Source organism: Argentina anserina, chromosome 1 (assembly GCF_933775445.1).
Source record: "Argentina anserina chromosome 1, drPotAnse1.1, whole genome shotgun sequence".
Taxonomy (NCBI): Eukaryota; Viridiplantae; Streptophyta; class Magnoliopsida; order Rosales; family Rosaceae; genus Argentina; species Argentina anserina.
In genome coordinates this window covers 11,316,296-11,337,903 of record NC_065872.1, presented here as the reverse complement: position 1 = coordinate 11,337,903, position 21,608 = coordinate 11,316,296, and the positions used below count along the sequence as shown (strand labels likewise).

At 38.6% G+C, this 21,608-nt stretch overlaps 1 protein-coding gene across 1 annotated transcript; it reads left to right on the top strand.

Annotated features, from left to right (window-relative positions):
• Window positions 1-16,565: 16,565 nt before the first annotated feature.
• Window positions 16,566-19,758, top strand: LOC126804995 (putative laccase-9). Its single transcript, XM_050532081.1, has 7 exons — window positions 16,566-16,694; window positions 16,770-16,921; window positions 17,018-17,262; window positions 17,366-17,491; window positions 17,582-18,173; window positions 18,271-18,626; window positions 19,406-19,758. Exons 1-7 carry the CDS (start codon window positions 16,593-16,595, stop codon window positions 19,537-19,539), a joined length of 1,707 nt encoding a protein of 568 aa, XP_050388038.1. The 5' UTR covers window positions 16,566-16,592; the 3' UTR covers window positions 19,540-19,758.
• Window positions 19,759-21,608: the final 1,850 nt, after the last annotated feature.

Genomic DNA, 21,608 nt, shown 5'->3' with positions numbered 1-21,608 from the left:
TTGGGTATCTGATCCGGGTTCTATATGAAGTAAACAAACGTACCACGTGGTGGGTTAGACGGATTAATTAGAACTTTAAAAAAATTCGGTAATTTTTAAATTTTAAACTGTCCCTACGTGTATGTCCAACTTAGGTGTTAACGGAGCAAGTCTAATCTGCTTAATTAGTTATTTGGAAACTATTTTAGCGCTACAATATATCATCAAATGTAGCGTCATAATGTTATGTGGTATGTCACATCATCATTCCACGTCAGTAATTAAAATTTTACAAAATTTTATTTTTAAATAAAAAGACAATCACATCCTTCTAAATAATTTAATTTATTATCTTTTATTTATTAAAGATAATTTCAACAATAATTAAGGGATAACTAATTACCAAAACAAAAGAATCTTACCAAAAAGTTTTCATGTAATAATTGATTCATTCACTTTGAATTTGCATATCCCCTTAATTAAGAATCTTACCCAAAAAATCTCATTTTTCTATCATTAAATATGTCTAGAAATTTTTCAAATTTAATTCATGACTTTTTCAGTTTCTAAATTTTATTTAAATTTACGAATTATATCAATGACTATAATTAATGACTACAATTACCATATATCCTCTATCGAATTATTAATTAGATTACAAAAATATGAAAAAATCTCGAATAAAATTATTTAGTATACACACATCTATATTTCAATCAAATAAATTTTAATTCAAAAATATTTTTTGAGAATATATATATAAAGCGTATTTTCGTAAATATTAAAATTTTAATTATATCTTAAAAGCATTACCGTGATAATTTTATGTGGAGAAGTCAAAACTACCGCTGAAAGGGATGATGAAGAGGTGTCTAGTAAAGGTGGAGACATGACTCATGAAGATGGAGAGGAAAAAGAAGATGATGAGAAGGGACAGAGGAAGAAGTGTGCCAGTCAGCCTGTTAATATGGGGAGAGGACAACCAAACCTGGTGGACTGGCCTTTTTTTAATTTCGTGTGAGTATTATGCATGCCATTCCAATAGGCCCTATATGTCTGCATGTGATTTGAGCATTAGTAAGGTGGTTATTGTTGTTTAAAAACTGCAGACCTATATGGAGCTAGTCTACTTGGGTTTTGAGTCAGTCTATTTGTAATGAGTTGAATTGAGGTGAGCAAATGTAGAGTAGCTTGGTATAAGGGTAGACCTGTATGAACTTGGAATTTATAGTTTACTCTTTTTTTCATGTTTTCTACAAAACTAGGTAGTAGACCTGTGTGAAATGTCGCTATTGTGGTTCTGAGTTCTGACTATGAAATTACTTATTGCAGTGGCACTCGACGCCAGGAATTATATCCGAGGTACAAGTTGACCAAACAGATGAGCATTCATTCTAACAGTCTGTATAAGAGTGATTATACATTTGCATTCCATTTTTAATTTAAGTCCCTTACTTTAGAGATTGATATGTTTCAGTTACGCAGAGAAATCACAGAAATGTGGAGAAAGTTTCCTTCGAACCATAAGATGAAGCATATACCCAAGCCAAAGTCTTCTGATGATGTTGACTCTGAAGAACCATCAGGGAATTATGTATGTCTTGTGAAAGTTCTTAGTTGATGGTCTCCCGACCGCTTCGTCCAAACGGTTGCCGGCTTATGTTCCGAGAATAGGGCTGCATGTGAAGAAATGTTGTTCAGTGTTTTAATGAGGATGCGTCTTAAGTGGTTGGACCGTAAACTTATAAGTTAGCTTGTTGATAAGGTGAATCACGAGAACAGTAGCTTAAATGTCCACGAAACAAAGTTGTTGATGTCCGCGGGTGACTTTTCTCAGGTGATAGGGGTGAAGAATGCTAGGCAGGCGGCTTCCTTTGTTGGCATTGTTAATAAAGAGCCAAAGTTGAAGGTGGCAATAGACAAATTAATTGGCTAGAACAGATGGGAAAAAAGTTGTTAAGGTTCCATTGAAGGTTTTGAAGGATTACTTGAGGTGCAAAGAAACAGCAGCCGACCACAACTTTAAGATTCTATTTGTGCTGTACACAATGATCACCATCCTTACACCTATATAGCTCGACTAGATTTACCAAGGAAATGGATTATGCCGCTAAGAGATACAAGCCATATATCAACCCTCAACTGGGTTAAGTACTCGTTCGACTTCTTGATGAAGGGAATCAAAGCTTACAATGATAAAAAAAAAAACTGAAGTATCTTAACGGTTGTTGCATATTTCTTCAACTCTTCTACTATGACTGTTATATGGATGTGGCTTTTGTGGACAGGTCATTGTACCTGGTTGAAGCTTGGGGTAAGAAAGAAGTAAATAAGATCAACAACTGGAGAGACTACCGTGATGGACTAATGTCTACAACTATAAAACTGCAAAAGCCCACCGGTCGTCTCAGATAAGCTATGGCAGGTGATGAGGGTTGGAGAGTAGAGGCTAGTGTATTGAGTAATCTTTTAAAAAAACTTTTCATGTGAACACAACTTAGCATAATGCTAAGTTGGACCAAATGTTGTTACTAATGCAATCTCTGAGTGCAAAGTGAAGTCAATATAAGAATGCCCATCTCCCCAAAATATGTCCACCAATTTATCTTCAGCATATGATTCCATGTAGGAAAGTGTGCCTTGGGAATTACTATCGAATGGGGTAGTACATCGTTTTCGGCCTAGCTTGTTGTAGAGGTCTTTTAGGGTGAATCCCACTGCACTATAACCCCACTCTGCTACACCATGTACTCAAAGGCGCGACATGGCTTGATGGGAACTTTCATCATCGTGTTTGTTAATTCTAGAGCTGGTTTGCTGACATGTCGGTGAGAACAAACAAAGACAGTTTGCTTCCCAGTTGCTAGCCTATGATTATGCTCTGGAACGAATTCCTTCACCTTATACCTTGGAACTCCATTCACAACAAAGATACACACAAAACTATGCTTGGAAATTCGTCATCGTCTGTCTCCGAGTAGTACTACTTAAATTTGCTACAACCAAGTGCTTTTTATTTTGAACCCTTTCCTTGCAACAGACCCACCTCCTCCATGTAATCACATTGTAGGACTAGAACATGTCATCCCTCCTCCACCCAAAGTCAAGTGCACCTGAGTACACATTATAGAAAGTCTCTGCCTCGTCAACTGTGTCGAAGGTCATATGTTCAATTTCACTACCAAAAAAGTTTCCTTATCGAGGTATATACACTAATGCATGTGGTGGTTCACTGTATTCCCATGGCTCATCATGATCCTCCTCCTAGTCCGTGGATGCTTGTTGTTAATCATGATTCTTTGGTGATTCCATATATTGTTGTTCATGTGTTATAAGTTCATTGTCAGTCCCCATAATTACGCAAATACTAATTGTATAGAAAATATGTAGACATACTTAAGAAATGATGAACAACTAGTATTTAGGTATACTATTTAGTGTACTTTGTAAACTAAAGAAAATACTTACAACTAAGAAAAAAATCTTAGGCACTAGTAGTCCTTCTCAGGTAACGATATTGTTTATTGATTGGTGTACTTCTTGTTCTCTTAAACATACTTACAATCCAATTAAAATGTTTTGTGCATTGATCTACACAAACCTTTACAAAAGACAACCTGATTAATACAAATATGAGTCGTTTAAAACATAGTTTTTTTCGGAGTGCCTTATTGATACAAAACATGCGTTAACAACGTAGCCTTAAAATTTTCTAGAATATCTTATTTTCATGAAACATGACACAACAACCTAACTTTTCCGGTGATTAGAAGCCTAGGATCTAAAACAATCGGTAGACGCAAACAACAACATGAACGTCAACGAGTAAACAATGAGATCAGTTTAAAATAATCGATAGATCCGAACAACAAACACGATAAAAAAATCAAGGAAATCATTTGAATTTTTTTTTCACTCACCGAATAGGCAATGATAGGGGAGAACAAGAGATACATAATCAAATCGTGTAGATAATGTAGCGCAATCAGAATGTTTTAGAGTGAAGGAGTTTCAAAGTGATGGAGTTTAAGAGGTAAATGTACATGGAGAGGGAAGGGAAGCTATGAGGCAATGATAAGGGAGAATGAGAGATACATAAGCAAATCGTGTATATTTCAGAGTGATGGAGTTTTAGAGGTAAATATACTGGGAGAGGGAAGGAAAGCTCTGAATTAGCCGTTAGGGTTTAGGAGATCGAGGAGGAGGCATTTATCAAAATGAGGAGGAGGAGGAAGAGGAGGCGTCATTATGATTTAGCGGAATTAAGGTTAACGACATTAACCAAGATAATTAACGGGATTAGTGATTAAATGCAGACTGACCAGTAGTATACTACCACATAATTGAGGTATCTATACCTCAAGGCACACAAGTCTTTGCTTTCTAATATATATATCCTCTTCCATTCTGATACACACACACGCTCTTGGTTATGTGTTTTGTATTCAACAGTTTACAAGAAAATGTTGGGACAGATTTGATGATGTGTAGGAGTGAGATGGATTTCTCAATTTGGATTACTTGCTGGCAAATGTATTGCAACACCTAGTTTAGAGCATCCTTTGCACACTCTTTATTATAACTTTTAAGTTATCTTTTAAAAAAATATGTCTAGCTTTGCACGGCTCTCTATTATAACTTTGTTAAAAGTTAAAACATTAAATTTATAACATTCTTTGTAGGAAATTGTATATATTTCATAAATAAATTTAAAATATTTTTTAGGTCTGTAATGAATTCTTGAAATTCAAATAAAGTTAAAATAGAGAGAACTGATGTAGACGTATTTTTAAATTAACTAACCAAAATGAATTTAAGCTATTTTAGTTGAAATTTAATTAAAATATGGCTAACATTGCTAAAAATGTTATTAATAGCTGATGATTTAATTTCTTTTTCATCTGATTTTGATTACATAATCCATGATTCGGTGACTCAGAATTTGTAAAAAGGAGGTGTAAGTAAACAACCTTTAAATTATTGCCCACAAAAATGAAGTATGTTTTAGAAGTATGAATGTTTAGAATGACCAATAAATTGAGAAATATTTAGTTAAGACTCCCTAAATGTGAGTCAAGGTACACAAAGGACATCAAGGAGAAACTGAAGGAAGGGGGCCTCATTACATTCCTTTGGAACCTGGATGATCCGATTAGCTTTCGGTAAGTAGAAAACTAGAGAAGAATTAAAAGAGAAAAGTAATAAAAAGAACTAGTTGGTAGTCAAACGATTAAGACACTTCACTGGGCATGAAAGAAATGGCTGACCAATTTAATTCCAGGTCTAAAGAGTTCTCCCTACAGATTTAGCTTTTTGGTTGAGATTCCAAGCAATAATAAGAACAATTGCCATTTGCATATATTTATGTTGCTCAATTGAACAAAATGGTAGCTAGCTAAGTCAATTGTTTGAAGCTCTGATCTGTGTGTGACATGGAAAGTAAAGTCTCGTATCTTGGAGCCAAACAATAACCCTATTTAGAAAGAATGAGCAAATGGACCTTCACTATTCTATATGTTTATTTTGTGCTGATAGAAAGCTAGAAGTTTGAGTCATGGCTCATAAACTAAGATCAAGCCAAGCAGTAGTCTCAACTCTCAAGTATGCAACAAGTGAATAATCGAAACAAAACATAAATTGAAATAATCCATTTTAACATGCACTTCAATGTAAGCAAATATGTTGTAAAAATGTACTTTTGTATATCAAATGGAGTAACACAAAATAGTATTTATACATCATCTATTATTTTCCGTAGTTGACCAGTTCATCACCGATCTATAACGCAACAACTTCTTTTCAGTATTAATTCATCACATACTGTTAATTTTAAAGCCACAACTAGCAACGATCATCATAACACCTTTCCGGTTATACTATCATTAATCATTATTATCAGTTTTTGGAAGAGAGACTAACAAACCAGAATCAATCTTCTAGGATTTAAACTTTCCATCCTTGATCACCACTCGATCTCAGACTTGTGGCCCAATCAAACTTCTTTGTGTTCGCACCCCCTTTCATAAATGGTTTCATAGTTCCTGATGATCTAGAACTAGGCCGAGGAGGAAAACCCTTTTCCCTTTCACCTGGTGCTGGCTTTTTGGTCTCTTTTATTTCAATCTTGGTTCCTCCTTCCATTTGTATGTTTATATTCACCTCACAAAATGCTAATTTGCTTGCGCTTCTCTCCTTTTGGTGTTGGTAAAGCCTGTGCAATCTCAGAGCAAGATGGCATAAGCCATCTTTGATTTCTTCCTCCAAGTCTTTTTCCACTTCCATCTCGAGCTCACTGCGAATTTTCAGCTCTTCTTCAGAAACAATGGTCCCGGAAAATCTCTTGTTTCTGCCTTGCAATCCCTTAATATGATCATGATCATCAAACCTTACCTGTATCATAATACAATAACTATAATCAGTACATGATCAAAGTGACAAATTAAGTTTTAGACTAATGTACGTTAGCTTCTATTTTGAAAATTATGCTTATAAGTTATAACCAAAACGTACTACATCGCTTTAAACACAACAGGCTTTGTCTTAATTAATTCTAAAACACCATGCATGGTTTTGAACATAAACGTAAATTGAAAAGTAACAACAACATTTAACACATATAATTAAAGGAAGTAGTTGATTCTTATGCATGTGTCACCAGCCAAGTTTCGCTGGCCTCATTGGACTCCAAGATTGTAAGATCTGCAAAACCCACAAAGGATCGTCAAAGATTGATGAGAAGGAACAGCAAAAACAACGATTTCTTCAACTAAAAGAGATCAAAACCTAGTACATATCGACCTTTATTGTTGCATATTCCTTGCTTGTCCATGATCTTCTACTTTATGCTATTACTCACATGTCTTGTTTGTGCTTCAAATTCTACCATTTAAATCGTGGCAGATCGATTAGGACTGATGGAAATGTGAACTTAGAATGGACCTTATAGTTGGCATGAAGGCGACATAAGCTACTTCGCTAATGTGAGTAAATGGCCGTTGGGACGTTATTTTGGTTGGTTTATTCAAATTTAGGCGCCAAATATCTCAGCTCCAAACTACAAATTAATACAAAGTGATTTGTTTTCCAGAATAGAAACTGCTAACTTTACGTGAAAGGAAGGAATGAAAGGGTTGGGTTGGGTTGGCCTTGAAGCATAATCAATTGATTCAATTTGCACACATTGACACATATGTATGTAGGGGTGGGCATAAAAAATGGAAATTATATCAACTCAAATAATAATGGTAAATTATAATATTTTGAACAGTAGCTCATATAATATACTTCAAAAAGTTCAAAGGGAAAGAACGACTTAGCTTTACACAGACCCGTGGTTTGGCAGCGCTTACACGGGGATGTTTTGTTTCTTCGGCGCTGGAACTGAGCAATGCGTCGAGAACGGGCTTTTAGTCCAGGTTGCTTATCTTTGTTGAAGAATAAAAAGGTGAGTTCTTTGCCTTATGCCTTTCAGTCCAGGGTGATGAGCATTGGTTCGGCGGTGTGGCGTTGCGAGCTCGTTTCAGCGCAGTGGGGTGGTGCGGCGTAGTGGAGTGGTGTTGTGTCAGTACGGGATGTTTTCCGGTGTTGGTTTGTTGCGGAGGGTAGAGATTTCATGGCGTCGTTGCGGTGCTGCCTCCTCACAGTGGTGATGTGACGTCCGTCCCCACAACCGCTGCATTGAAATCGTTGCGCCGTAGTTGAGTCCAAAAGAGATGAGATTTTGCGGTGTTGCCTCGGCGTAATTGATGAACTCGCCGCGGTGCTGCGTCGGTGTGCGGGGATTGTGATGCGGTGAACTCGATGCGCACAAAGGAGATGAGATGTTGCGGTGTTGAGGTGAACTCACTGTAGGGATTGTGATGCAATGATAGTCTGCTGTGCCGAAACCCATGGTGCTGCTTGCTGCGTGTCCGCATTGAGGTAGTCCCCGCAGTTGATGCGGTGTGTGCTTGGCAACGTAGATTTGATGATGGCATCCTGATTGGTACCACATTGAATTTATTACTGCTGCAATATACTCTCTTGGTGGTGATGGGATGTGTTCCGGCATTGGGCTTGGGGCGATGCGGCGCTGCAGTGATACCATAAAGTCAATTGTGAAACGCCAACTCTGTTTGACAAAGACTTTTGAGTTGTGTTGGGCTGCTTCTTTATGTTGCGCTACTTTTTTTTTTTGCTGCACCACACTGCATGTCATGCTAGGAGATGGCTTGTAAACACCATGATAACTCCTTGCATTTTGCGGCTTTTTCCGGAGTTTCATGGTGATGGGATGGCGCGACAGTGGGGAACGGAGGATTCATGGTGCTGCAAGGGAATTCATGCGCTGCGGGGTTCGCCCTTTCCAGCTGCACGCATTGCGCTTGAACTCACTGAGACAAACACGCCTCGGGGGTTTTTGTTGCGGAAGACAAAGCTTTGGGTGTCCAGAGTAAAAGGCCAAGTCCCCGCAGTTGCTGCGGTGCGCACGAGTTGTGGCGTTGCGACGCAATGGCGCTGAACTTAGGTGTTGGGTCATAGCCAAGTACAGTGGCCTTGATGTTGGCGTAGTGGTTGTGTTGAGCAGTGACTACAACGCTGTTGCGCGTGCTAAGGGCGCAAGCAAGTCACTGTGCTACGTTGTGGTGTGGTGAAGGGTCGAAGGCGCTGCGAAGCATTGTGAGTACGTTGTGTTTCTGCATCGTTGTGCTGCGGTGGAGTGGCCTTTGTTGTTTTGGATGCGGAGGATGTGTTCCACTGCGGGGAGTTCACGAGACCGCGGAGCAGTTACCGCCGGATAGGTGGTGTGGAGAACTTTCTGGGTGTCCAGAGTAATTAGACATCAAAGTTCCTTTGATGCGCTGGGTTTGTAACATGCTTGGTTGATCTTTTTTTTTCGTTACGCCGTAGTTACTTTGCATGAATAGAAGTATGTTTAATTGTTTCCTAACGCTGTGCATTGACTCCGACCTCCACGAATGACTTTTATTGCGGAAAATGCTTAAATTCCGACTCGCGGTGAGTGACGAAGCTATTCGTTGGTTTTCCACAGACGGCGCCAATGTTAACGTAGTGATTACCAGATGGGTGGCTGATCACACGGTTAGCTATTAGTGAGTGTTAGTTTGACACAAGAAGTATAGTGGTTCACCTCTCTCTCTTGGGGTAGGCTACGTCCACTTGAATCCACTAGTATAAGCAAATAGCCTTGAGTTATACAAATAGTCCTTCCCCTCTAAGTGGGATGAGTGGTCCTTTTTATAGATGAGGAAACCCCTCTCATTTACATATTCTTCAATGTGGGACAAGTGCCCCTCTAGGCTTACTATGAAGTCATCTTGATAAGGTCGGAAAGGTGACTTCCCGGTGGTGTCTTGGTGAGTTCCGACTATCATTGGAAAGCTTGTATGACGAGGTACGCTATGAATATCATGGTTGAGCCACATAGTGACTTGTAGATCCGCCTAGAGAGTGATGCTTATGCTCGGTGGCATGCTATACTAGCTCTGTGTTAGTAGGGGTGCCAACAGTGGGTCCGGCCCGGCCCGTAAAAGCCCACCAAATAATAAAATATTATACATACATATTTTATTAGGTTTAGAATAAAACTATTGCATTATGAAGCAACTATATTAAGGAAACTTCTTGGGATCGATCGACACCAGTAGATATGATCAGTATATATATTTAGTGACCCTGTAAAAATTTCATCCAATTCGGAACTCGTTTTACCGTCGGAATTTCCAGTAAACCGAAAACAACACTAATATGTCATAACGGAACACCCATTACCAAAATGCGAATACCAAAAGTCGTTTGCATATCTAAAATCACATAATTTTTGTCACCGATTGTGTGTGGTCGCACCAAGGAAACCAATTTGGCAAAGCCCCGGTCAATGAGGATTTTAATATGTCAAAACGCATTTTTCTTTGTTGACCGTAGGTACGGACAGTCAAACAATATCCAAAACGGACGAAATTTTTACGGGTTCCCTAAATATATATACCGATCACATCTACTGGTGATGATCGATCATATTTCGAACTAGAGTTATTAATCGCCAAAGCGTCTACTAATGTATCATAACCTTTTATATTAGGTTTATATTAAAACTAACGCATTATGAAGCGACTATATGAAAGAAACTTGTCGGGATCGATCGACACCAGCCGATGTGATTGGTATATATATTTAGTGACCCTGTAAAAATTTCATCTAATTCAGACTTCGTTTGACCGTCGGAATTTTTGGTAAATCGAAAACACCACAATTATGCCATAAGGGAGGACCTATTACATATATGCGAATGCTGAAACCGTTTGCATATATGAAATCACCTAATTTTTTTACCTATCGTGCGCGGTCGAACTGAAGAAATCTATTTGGCAAAGCCCCAGTCAATGAGGTTTAAATATGTCAAAACGGCTCTTTTTTAGTTAACCGTTGGTACGAACGGTCAAACCATGTCCAAAACGGACGAAATTTTTACGGGTTCCCTAAATATATATACCGATCACATCTACTGGTGTCGATCGATCATATTTCGAACTAGAGTTATTGATCGTCAAAGCGTCTACTAATGTATCATAACCTTTTATATTAGGTTTATATTAAAACTAACGCATTATGAAGCGACTATATGAAGGAAACTTCTCGGAATCGATCGACACCATCCGATGTGATCAATATATATATTTAATGATCATTATAAAAGTTCATCCAATTCGGACTTCGTTTAACCGTCGGAATTTCCGGTAAACCAAAAACAACACAAATATGCCATAAGGGGGGACCAATTACCAAGATGCGAATGTGGAAATTTGTTTACATATTTGAAATCACCTAATTTTTTTACCTATCGTGCGCGGTCGAACTGAAGAAATCTATTTGGCAAAGCCCCAGTCAATGAGGTTTAAATATGTCAAAACGGCTCTTTTTTAGTTAACCGTTGGTACGAACGGTCAAACCATGTCCAAAACGGACGAAATTTTTACGGGTTCCCTAAATATATATACCGATCACATCTACTGGTGTCGATCGATCATATTTCGAACTAGAGTTATTGATCGTCAAAGCGTCTACTGATGTATCATAACCTTTTATATTAGGTTTATATTAAAACTAACGCATTATGAAGCGACTATATGAAGGAAACTTCTCGGAATCGATCGACACCATCCGATGTGATCAATATATATATTTAATGATCATTATAAAAGTTCATCCAATTCGGACTTCGTTTAACCGTTGGAATTTCCGGTAAACCAAAAACAACACAAATATGCCATAAGGGGGGACCAATTACCAAGATGCGAATGTGGAAATTTGTTTACATATTTGAAATCACCTAATTTTTTTACCTATCGTGCGCGGTCGAACTGAAGAAATCTATTTGGCAAAGCCCCAGTCAATGAGGTTTAAATATGTCAAAACGGCTCTTTTTTAGTTAACCGTTGGTACGAACGGTCAAACCATGTCCAAAACGGACGAAATTTTTACGGGTTCCCTAAATATATATACCGATCACATCTACTGGTGTCGATCGATCATATTTCGAACTAGAGTTATTGATCGTCAAAGCGTCTACTGATGTATCATAACCTTTTATATTAGGTTTATATTAAAACTAACGCATTATGAAGCGACTATATGAAGGAAACTTCTCGGAATCGATCGACACCATCCGATGTGATCAATATATATATATTTAATGATCATTATAAAAGTTCATCCAATTCGGACTTCGTTTAACCGTCGGAATTTCCGGTAAACCAAAAACAACACAAATATGCCATAAGGGGGGACCAATTACCAAGATGCGAATGTGGAAATTTGTTTACATATTTGAAATCACCTAATTTTTGTTACCTATCGTGCGTGGTCGAACTGAAGAAATCTATTTGGCAAAGCTTCGGTCAATGAGGTTTAAATATGTCAAAACATCGGTTTTTTAGTTAACCGTTGGTACAAATGGTCAAACCATGTCCAAAACGGAAGAATTTTTACGGGTTCCCTAAATATATATACCGATCACATCTACTGGTGTCGATCGATCATATTTCGAACTAGAGTTATTGATCGCCAAAGCGTCTACTAATGTATCATAACCTTTTATATTAGGTTTATATTAAAACTAACGCATTATGAAGCGACTATATGAAGGAAACTTCTCAGAATCGATCGACACCATCCGATGTGATCAATATATATATTTAATGATTATTTTAAAATTTCATCCAATTCAGACCTCGTTTAACCGTCGGAATTTCCGGTAAACAAAAAACAACACTAATATGCCATAAGGGGGGACCAATCACCAAGATGCGAATGTGGAAATTTGTTTACATATTTGAAATCACCTAATTTTTGTTATCTATCGTGCGTGGTCGAACTGAAGAAATCTATTTGGCAAAGCCCCGGTCAATGAGGTTTAAATATATCAAAACGTCGTTTTTTTAGTTGACCGTTGGTACGAACGGTCAAACCATGTCCATGTCCAAAACGGAAGAAATTTTACGGGTTCCCTAAATATATATACCGATCACATCTACTGGTGTCGATCGATCATATTTCGAACTAGAGTTATTGATCGTCAAAGCGTCTAGTAATGTATCATAACCTTTTATATTAGGTTTATATTAAAACTAACGCATTATGAAGCGACTATATGAAGGAAACTTCTCGGAATCGATCGACACCATCCGATGTGATCAATATATATATTTAATGATCATTATAAAAGTTCATCCAATTCGGACTTCGTTTAACCGTCGGAATTTCCGGTAAACTAAAAACAACACTAATATGCCCTAAGCGGGGACCAATTACCAAGATGCGAATGTGGAAATTTGTTTACATATTTGAAATCACCTATTTTTTTTCACCGATCGTGCGTTGTCGTAATGAGAAAACCATTTGGCAAAGCCCCTGTCAACGAGATTTTATTATGTGAAAACGCCTCTTTTATTGTTGACCGAAAATTCCGATGGTTAAACGAGGTCCGAATTGGATGAAATTTTTACACGGTCCCTAAATATATATATCGATCACATCTATTGGTGTCGATCGACAATATTTCGAAACTAGAATTTATTTGTGACTTTTGTTTTAGAATGTTTTCTAATAATTCTTTTATTGTTTCAAACCCTTAAATTAGAGTATTATATTATTTTTCTAATACAAGCCCGTAAGGCCCGGCCCGTAAAAGCCTGCAAGGCCCGACCCAGCCCGGCCCGCAAAAGCCCGCAAGGCCCGCCTTAGGTGGGCGGGCTTGGATTTTCGTATTTTTAAAAATACCCGGCCCGGCCCGGCCCGCAACTTATTTAAATTTATTAAGGCCTGGGCCGAGCCCGGCCCGTTGACGAGCCCTAATCTCTATTACGGACGGTTTGGATGTCGTTATGGCGGCCGCATGCCTGGAGGAGGGCGCCGATGGCATCTTTAAGGTGTTGGGAGGTGGGGAGGGGGTGGATTGGAGGAGAGTGAGGGCGGCGGGGAGGTTGCCGGAGTTGCAGAGGCGTTTGAGGTCTTGGAGTGGGCTCTTGGCTTTGGGAACACTTGAGATCAGAGAACTCTGGGAAAACATCGGTGAAGGATTCTCGAAACCAAAATAGAAACGAAAGAGCTAGAGAGGGGAAAAAATAAAAAAAAAGGTAAGCGGTTCGAGTTGTTCGTGTGTGTACTAAGCTAGCAAGGACATATGCAGGATTGCATAACTAAGTGAGGACAAAATCGGCCATCCACTGTCATTAGTGAACAGTAATGCACGATTCTCCAAACTCACCAAATAGTATATAGTAAATTTCTTTCTGTTTGAATTTCGATCCAATTAACTGTGGTAAAATTTTATCGTTCATAGTCATCTCCAAGGGCGATCATATTGGTCACGTATATAATAGCTTTCAAATCATATTAGCACTTTAATTCAGACTTTCAAAACATATGATCATCGATCATTAATTAATCTCCCACTTTTATGCATGTTTAACACAGTTTAAGGTGACCTAAGTCCTGGCAATTATATTTGTGGGGTTTCATGATTTCTGAAAGACGTACGTTGCATATTTTCTTAATTTCTTTGATTCACTGCAACGATCAATCGATCAACCAGCTTCAAGTCTTCAACTGTATGGAAGGTTTCAGAGAGAGGGAGAGATCAATTATTGGTTTCAACTATTACATCAATCATCATCATATCATATTTATCTCGTGGGGATTGAAATTTGGAGAAAATCTATTCTGTAAAGTTGTGATGACCCGATCGTGATAGATGGGGGGTAATAGTGTAATACCACAGAACTAAATTTCTAATAAGAACGCCTTGTGATCAACGTGTTGTCACAACACAACAAAAAGGTTGTTTCTCTTTCCCAGCTGCATGATTATAAGGTGTCGTCTTGTGCTGCTAGATTGTCGTTTTTCAAAGCATCTTTATGAAGCAGTGAACGGACTGAACTGTTTATACAGTTCGGTATAAAAGTCGACAAACTGTTTTCCTTTTGCTTCGATATCAATAGTTCAGTACGTACGTTGCCAAACACACTACGTATACCTACGTATACAAGTTTTCCTGCAATGCATACGTACATATAAGTAGAAAGATTCCATAACAAACTAGAAGGTCTATTTTCCAGTACCTACCCTGCAGTCTGCACTACTGAAATGGACAGATGGTGCATACACGACATGACTAGGGCAGATGATAGCCTTGACAAACCATGCATGTTACTCGTGAAGATTTATGGGCCTCTTCGGTCGTGCAATGATCGGGAAAGAGAAAGAGCTAGCTCTTCGATCTGGTAAAACCATGCACACGCTTTCCTGAAAGAAATCTCGATTGCATATCATATGTAAGTTTGCCAGGCCCGATTCATGAGAAAACTACCACTTAATCGCAAAATTTCAAGCACAGAATCGAACAATAATGGCAGCTTTGCTAGCTTATCTAGCACAATTAATCGCTATAAACATAGTTGTGCACTTCTGACTCATCTCAATCAATAGATTTTTCATTTTAATTAATTGATTTTTAATAAACTTAATTGATTAGATTGAAAAAGTTTGACAATACCTTTAATTTTAGCCCATCGATTACAGAGCATGCAGCAGCAGTACCTATACTCGTCTTTTAATAGCGAGTAGATCGATCTATTCCGTAATCAAACACAAGACCAGAAGATGTTAAGAATGCATGATTGAGTGGAGAAAGTTAGGATACATGCATGGCAAACTGATGAAGGGAACCAACCGAGTTTCCCCTCAATATATAGATCGAGAAGCCATAGTATTGTAGATTTTGTAGTACATGCAGTTTCTCTGAAGTACAAATGGACGTACTACATCATTTGAAGAATTTGAACACATTAATATATAGTTATAGAACTGTGTGTGTGAAGACATTCTTCTCCAATTTAATCTAAATTAATACTCTTTAACTTGTGGGATACTCGAATTTGAGATGGAGAAGAATGTTAGTGAGAACATGCAGTCTTTTATCTTTTTCTTCTCTATATATTAAAAGTTCTAAGTACTGTATCACTAGTCTTCATACATATAATCATATTTGATAGATTGAAATTGAGTAACCTACTATCGATCAGATTTCAAAATAATTACATAAAAAGTTGAGTAACAAACTAACTATTACAAGGAAGTTACGTGCCCTCTTCGTTATAGATCTAGAGCTGGTCCTAGCTAGGTGCCATCAGATTGGCAGTTTGGCACTTACATAATAAGTTGAGAACTCTATGAATGAGGTATTCTATTCATCGAGTAACATCTTCTGGCTTAATTTGAAAAAAAAAAAAAACTAGCGCTCAGTCTGTCTCCGTAGTTGGATGAGAGGTGAATTAGACTATTGGGTGTGGAATTGCTGGATGAATAATTGTTAAACAACGACAAGCGTGACCAACTATATCGATATTGTCCCAACTTAGTCACCTCACAGGTGTTGAGTTTTAATCACAAAAAGTCTCGGTACAATTGAGTATTATCCACTCACTTATAATCTCTATTTTATTTGTCACTTCTTAGATGCGAGATCTCTCATCTCCAACACGCTCCCACACATGCAACCTAATTTTTAGGTCTGCACGTGACATATTAACATCTCATACACTGGGACGAAATAAACCAATGTCCAGCAACCAACGACACTTGGTGACCATCCAATCGAAAAACCCTCCGATGACATGATAATAACACCCATCATGGGCCCATGACAAAGTGACACTCAACTCGAGCCCACGACAGATCGAAGACGCGACTGGAGAGGGACCCGCTCTGACACCATGTTAAACAGTGACAAAACGTGGCCCCTGGATCAACTGTACTGATACTGTCCAAACTTAGTCACCTCACAAGTGTTGGGTTTTAATCACAAAAAGCCTCGGTACAATCGGCTATTATCCACCCACTTATAATCTCTATTTTATTTGTCACTTCTTGACGTGGGATCTCTCATCTCCAACAATTATTACAATGTACGCATACTTGAAGATATTTCATATTTTTCACGTTTTGCAAGAAGGTTTGTGTCCTTCGTGTTCCATAAATAGCTCAAAAACACAAGCTGAATTCACCAGAAAAGAAATTAAAGCATACAAGTAAAGAAGAGGCTGGGGAGTTGAAGGATGGAAGTGAAGAAAATGCTGGGGCTCCTCGTTGGGATCTTCATTCTCGATGGGCTGTTCCTCCTCTCCACAGCTTCTAACGTCCACCACTACAGCTTTATAGTAAGGATCGACTACATTCCCTGCCAAATATGGATCATGTATATACCTTAGAACTTACTTTTAACATCATTGCAGCTCAAGGAGACGAACTTTACAAGACTATGTTTCGAAAAGCCGATGCTCACCGTAAATGAGCAGTTCCCAGGACCAACAATTCATGTTCGCAAGGGAGATACTGCTTTTGTTAATGTTCATAATGATGGCAAATATGGCGTCACCATTCACTGGTACCTCTCTCTCTCTCTCAGTTTTGGCACGTACTCTTCTTCAGTCTTCACTATGGAGTTGGATATTGAATTGAGTCTCTAACTGTTTTAATTTAGGCATGGAGTGAAGCAACCAAATAATCCATGGTCAGATGGTCCGGAAAACATCACTCAATGCCCGATTCAACCTGGGAAAAACTTCACTTACGAGGTCGTCTTTTCAGATGAAGAAGGCACGTTATGGTGGCATGCGCATAGTGATTGGTCACGAGCCACAGTCCATGGTCACATCGTTATTTTGCCTGAAATAGGAAAGACATATCCATTTCCTGAGCCTTATGCAGAGAAAACACTTTTTCTTGGTATATACATTTATATGATCTATGAAATAAACGCTAGCGAGTTATGCTTCTCTGTCACCACTGATTCACATATAGAATTCTGACATTCATATGTTATTGGCAGCATCGTGGTTCAATGCAGATTTGAAGGAACTAATTGATGATGCCACACTCATTGGAGGTGACCCAGACCCATCAGACGGATTCACCATCAACGGCTGGCCAGGAGCTTTATACAACTGCTCTAATGGTACATGCAGATATGAAATAATGCCAATTAATTTGTGCAAAAGACTTTATTTTGTACTAAGATTTACTTTCTTATGTTACATGTTTGCAGAAACTATATCCACTTTTGAGGTTGAATATGGTAAGACCTATCTTTTTCGTCTAGTGAGCGGTGTGATGAATGAAGAAATGTTCTTCGGAATTGCGGGACACAACTTCACCGTGGTTACTCAAGACGCGGCATACATCAAGCCCATAGTGACAAGCTACATAATGATAGCTCCAGGCCAAACCATGGACATTCTACTCACAGCGGACCAGTCTCCAAGTTCCTACTACATTGCTGCCAGCCCATTCTTCGATTCCAGCGCTCCATTCGACAATACCACCACCACAGCCATTCTCTGGTACACAAACGCAACCGTCCCGTCGTCCATTCCTTTTCCTTCACTTCCCTCGACGACTGACAACGAATCCGTAGATAACTTCACAAGCAAGTTAAAGGCTTTGGCAAGTGAGGAACATCCCATTAGTGTGCCTCAAAATATCACCAAACGAATCCTTATCACAGTTTCGGTGAATCAACTACCCTGTGATCTTGTTAATGGCACTTGTGGGGGTCCTGATGGTAATAGGCTGGCTGCTAGCTTGAACAATATTAGTTTCTCTACTCCCACCACAGATATACTGCAACAATACTACAGGTACTAGTAACTTACATGCAATGCCTACATTTTTGACAGTTTTACTTCAACCACCGGCAAACATAATTTTGAGATATTAACTTTTGTTAATTCGCAGCATGTTGAATGATACTAGCTTTGACAGTGACTTTCCTAGTCAACCACCTGTGTTATTCAACTTCACTGGCGATGATGCCGACGATTATATACTGCCGGAAGTAGGGACAAAGGCGAAATTGATCAAGTACGGGGCATCGGTTGAAATTGTGTACCAAGGAACTAATATTGGGAATGCAGAAAACCATCCCATGCATCTGCATGGTTATAGCTTCTATGTCGTCGGATCAGCTTATGGCAATTGGAATGAGACCACTTCTCCAGACACTTATAACTTGGTCGATCCACAGGAAGTCAACACCGTTGGAGTTCCTAAGAACGGATGGACTGCCATTCGATTCGTTGCTAACAATCCTGGTAAGTAGAAAAACCTTTCTCCATGTCAGATTGGATAATCGCTATACTTGGATTTAAGGACAAGTATGTCTATAAGCAGGGCCGGCCCTGGGTAAGCCCAAGAGGCACGGGCCTTGACTCCAAATATTTGTGGGCCCAATTTATATATATAACGAAAAAAAACAAAAAAGAATCAATTTATATTTTGGTTTTTGATCTCTAATCTCTCCATTCAATCCAACTTTCAAATTTTTTTATTTGGTTACAAATTTCACATTTTTTTGTCTTACACAGTAAATAATTTCTCTATTATTTCCTGCTTTCAATATTTTAATTTCATAAGATTAGACATTGCTTTACTCTTATTGTGAATACAGTAAACCTTAACATAGTACTGCATTTTTTTTCTAAAGTTTGGGAATAGAAGAATGGACTAAATGGTTATTATGGTTTGCAATTTTTCATAATTATCAATTGTCTATTCTCTCTAGTCTCTAATGATCTGCTATTGATTTGCTATTTTTCGTTCAATAATGATGAATATTGTATTATTGACTATCATAAGTTGTAATTGGATGAGTAATTTGTAGTTAGTTGGAAAATTATATGTTAGATCAGTTAGTTTGCTTGGTTTGCATAATTGTCCTATATGTTGAGTAGTTTTATTGAGTTATGTTCTTGTTTTTCATTTTTTCTTTATTATCTGTTGTTGTTGTTGAAGACGATTTTTTATTATTTTTTTTTGTAAAAGAGGCTCTAAATTTTGTGAAATGCAAAATGAAGAAGAATTCATGTTTCAGGAGTGTGGTTTATGCATTGTCATTTGGAACGTCATGCTAGTTGGGGCATGGACACAGTACTTATAGTGAAGAATGGACTCACCAATAGTACCAAGATCCGACCACCCCATCCAAATATGCCGATATGTGCTTAGTCTTGGGGCCATATTTGGTAGAAGTGTGTTGTTTGTGTTTAATTTATTCATGCGTTAGTGATCGAATGTAAGTTTTTTTTCTCATTCTCTGCTCGTTTTCTCTTGTTTTCTGCTTTGTACTACTTCTGTAATTTGTGAGAAAGATGTTGACATCGTCCCTCTTTCTCTATGTGTTCTCTCCTTCCCATTTAATAAAACTTCAAGTGAAGTAGCAAAATATCGCCACATTATTAGTAAAAAACAATCTGTATCTCGTATATCCAACACTACATTTCTTCTAGGGAAAATAGTTCAAAAAAGTATCTCATCTTTCAACCTTCTAACTTTTAATGTCTCAACAGCGTCTCATGTTCTTATCCGAAAATAACTATTTTGTTACAATGTTAATATATTGTAGGGTATACAAGTAATTTCAGTCTCTTAATCTGAGCGATATGTCCAAATCTTCGACTTGATTGAGTTATTATTTGGGGTATTTCATTATACACCCATTTTTTGAAAACTCTTTTAAAAGAAACACACATTGTAATAACCCGATTTGTTTCGGAACGATTTTTGGATTGTTTAATTTCTATTAAGTTGTGAAATTCAATAAAATGAAATGTGGATTGCTTGCAAAATTTTGAAACTCGAACGGAAACATTTTAGAACGTTTATTTAGTAAAAACGTTACGATTCCGCAACGTATATATATATATATATCGACTTTTACTCCGTCGATCGTTTGAGAAAAATTTCTTCACGGAAGTTGTAGAGCTCGTCGATACTAGTTCATAGATACGTCACGCATTCGATTCGGACGTCGGACGCGAAAGTTATTAACGTCGGAAGTTATTTTCCGATTTTGGAAACGAGTATAAATAGACATTTTTCAAATTAGGGTTTCCATTATTGGAAACCCCTTCTCTCTCCCTTCACCTGCCTCCTTTTCTCTCTCTCTCTCCCCGACCCTCCCTTCCCACGCCGGCGATCTCCCTCCACCGGCTCCCGTGCTCAACACCGCCGGTGTCATTGGGACCGCATGGCCAAGACAAGTCGACCGGTGGTAGCAGCGATCCATCCTAGGCGGAGATGGAGCAGCGAGGACGAAGCATAGCCTCGGCCCCCACCGATCTTGGCGTCGCCGACGCCGCGCGAGCTAGGAGGCATGTGAGCAAGCTTCCTCCCTCACCCCTCGACGTGATTCCACAGGAGGAGAGGCAAGAATTGAGCTGCATCGCCGACGCCCGCTCCCCCTCAAATCCAAGACTCCATGGCGATTCCTTGAGCATCTACGATGAATCCAACGGTTCGAATCGTCGATTGAGGTGAGGGTTAACTTTGTATGAATGTTGTGATGAATTGTGTGGATTTTGTTTGAAGTGGGTTCAATTTTTGGGAGATCGGAGGAGGGAGTGGAAGTGTTGAACACCGCCGCCTTAGGCGGCGCGTGTGAGTGCGTGAGGTGGCCTTGGACCGTGCAGGGGCGTAGGAGAAGGAGAGGGGACGAAATGGGGCGGCGGTGGCGTGCTACGCGCCAGCCTTAGGCTCAGCGCGTGTGCCCCACGCGCTGCCACAGTGCGGACGCCGGTGAGTGGCGCGTGTAACCCACGCGCCGCCACGTGCGGCGGCGTGAACAGTGTTTCCAGAAGGGTAATTTTGTAATTTATTTACATATGGTAAATGTAAATGTAAATTTTATTTACGTACGGTAATTGTAAATATAAATTACTTTTATTAAAGGTAAAAAGTAATTTTGGAAGGGTAATACGGTAATTATTATTTACTGAGACATTACGTACATTTGAATAGTATTTATACGTACAGAAATACGTAAACAGTATGTCTCGTACAACGATACGTATTGGATATGTATCTGTACATTAATACGTGAATAGTAACTATGAATAGTAACTATGAATATCAACTATGAACAGTAACACTGAATAGTGACGTTGAACAGTAAATTCGTAAAACCGAAAATTGCTGAACAGTAACCGATTATTACTGTTTCGGCATTTAAAGGTTTACGAAACGTTTCTAAATTTTTTTCTTATCTTTTCAAGGTGATCGATAAAGAAAGGAAATGA

Bases quoted from the DNA above. Each gene is read 5' to 3' on its own strand.
- LOC126804995 (XM_050532081.1), top strand. From the start codon at position 16,593: ATGGAAGTGAAGAAAATGCTGGGGCTCCTCGTTGGGATCTTCATTCTC. The intron at 16,695-16,769 runs GTAAGGATCGAC...ACATCATTGCAG, and splicing joins TCCACCACTACAGCTTTATA to CTCAAGGAGACGAACTTTAC. The intron at 16,922-17,017 runs GTACCTCTCTCT...GTTTTAATTTAG, and splicing joins TATGGCGTCACCATTCACTG to GCATGGAGTGAAGCAACCAA.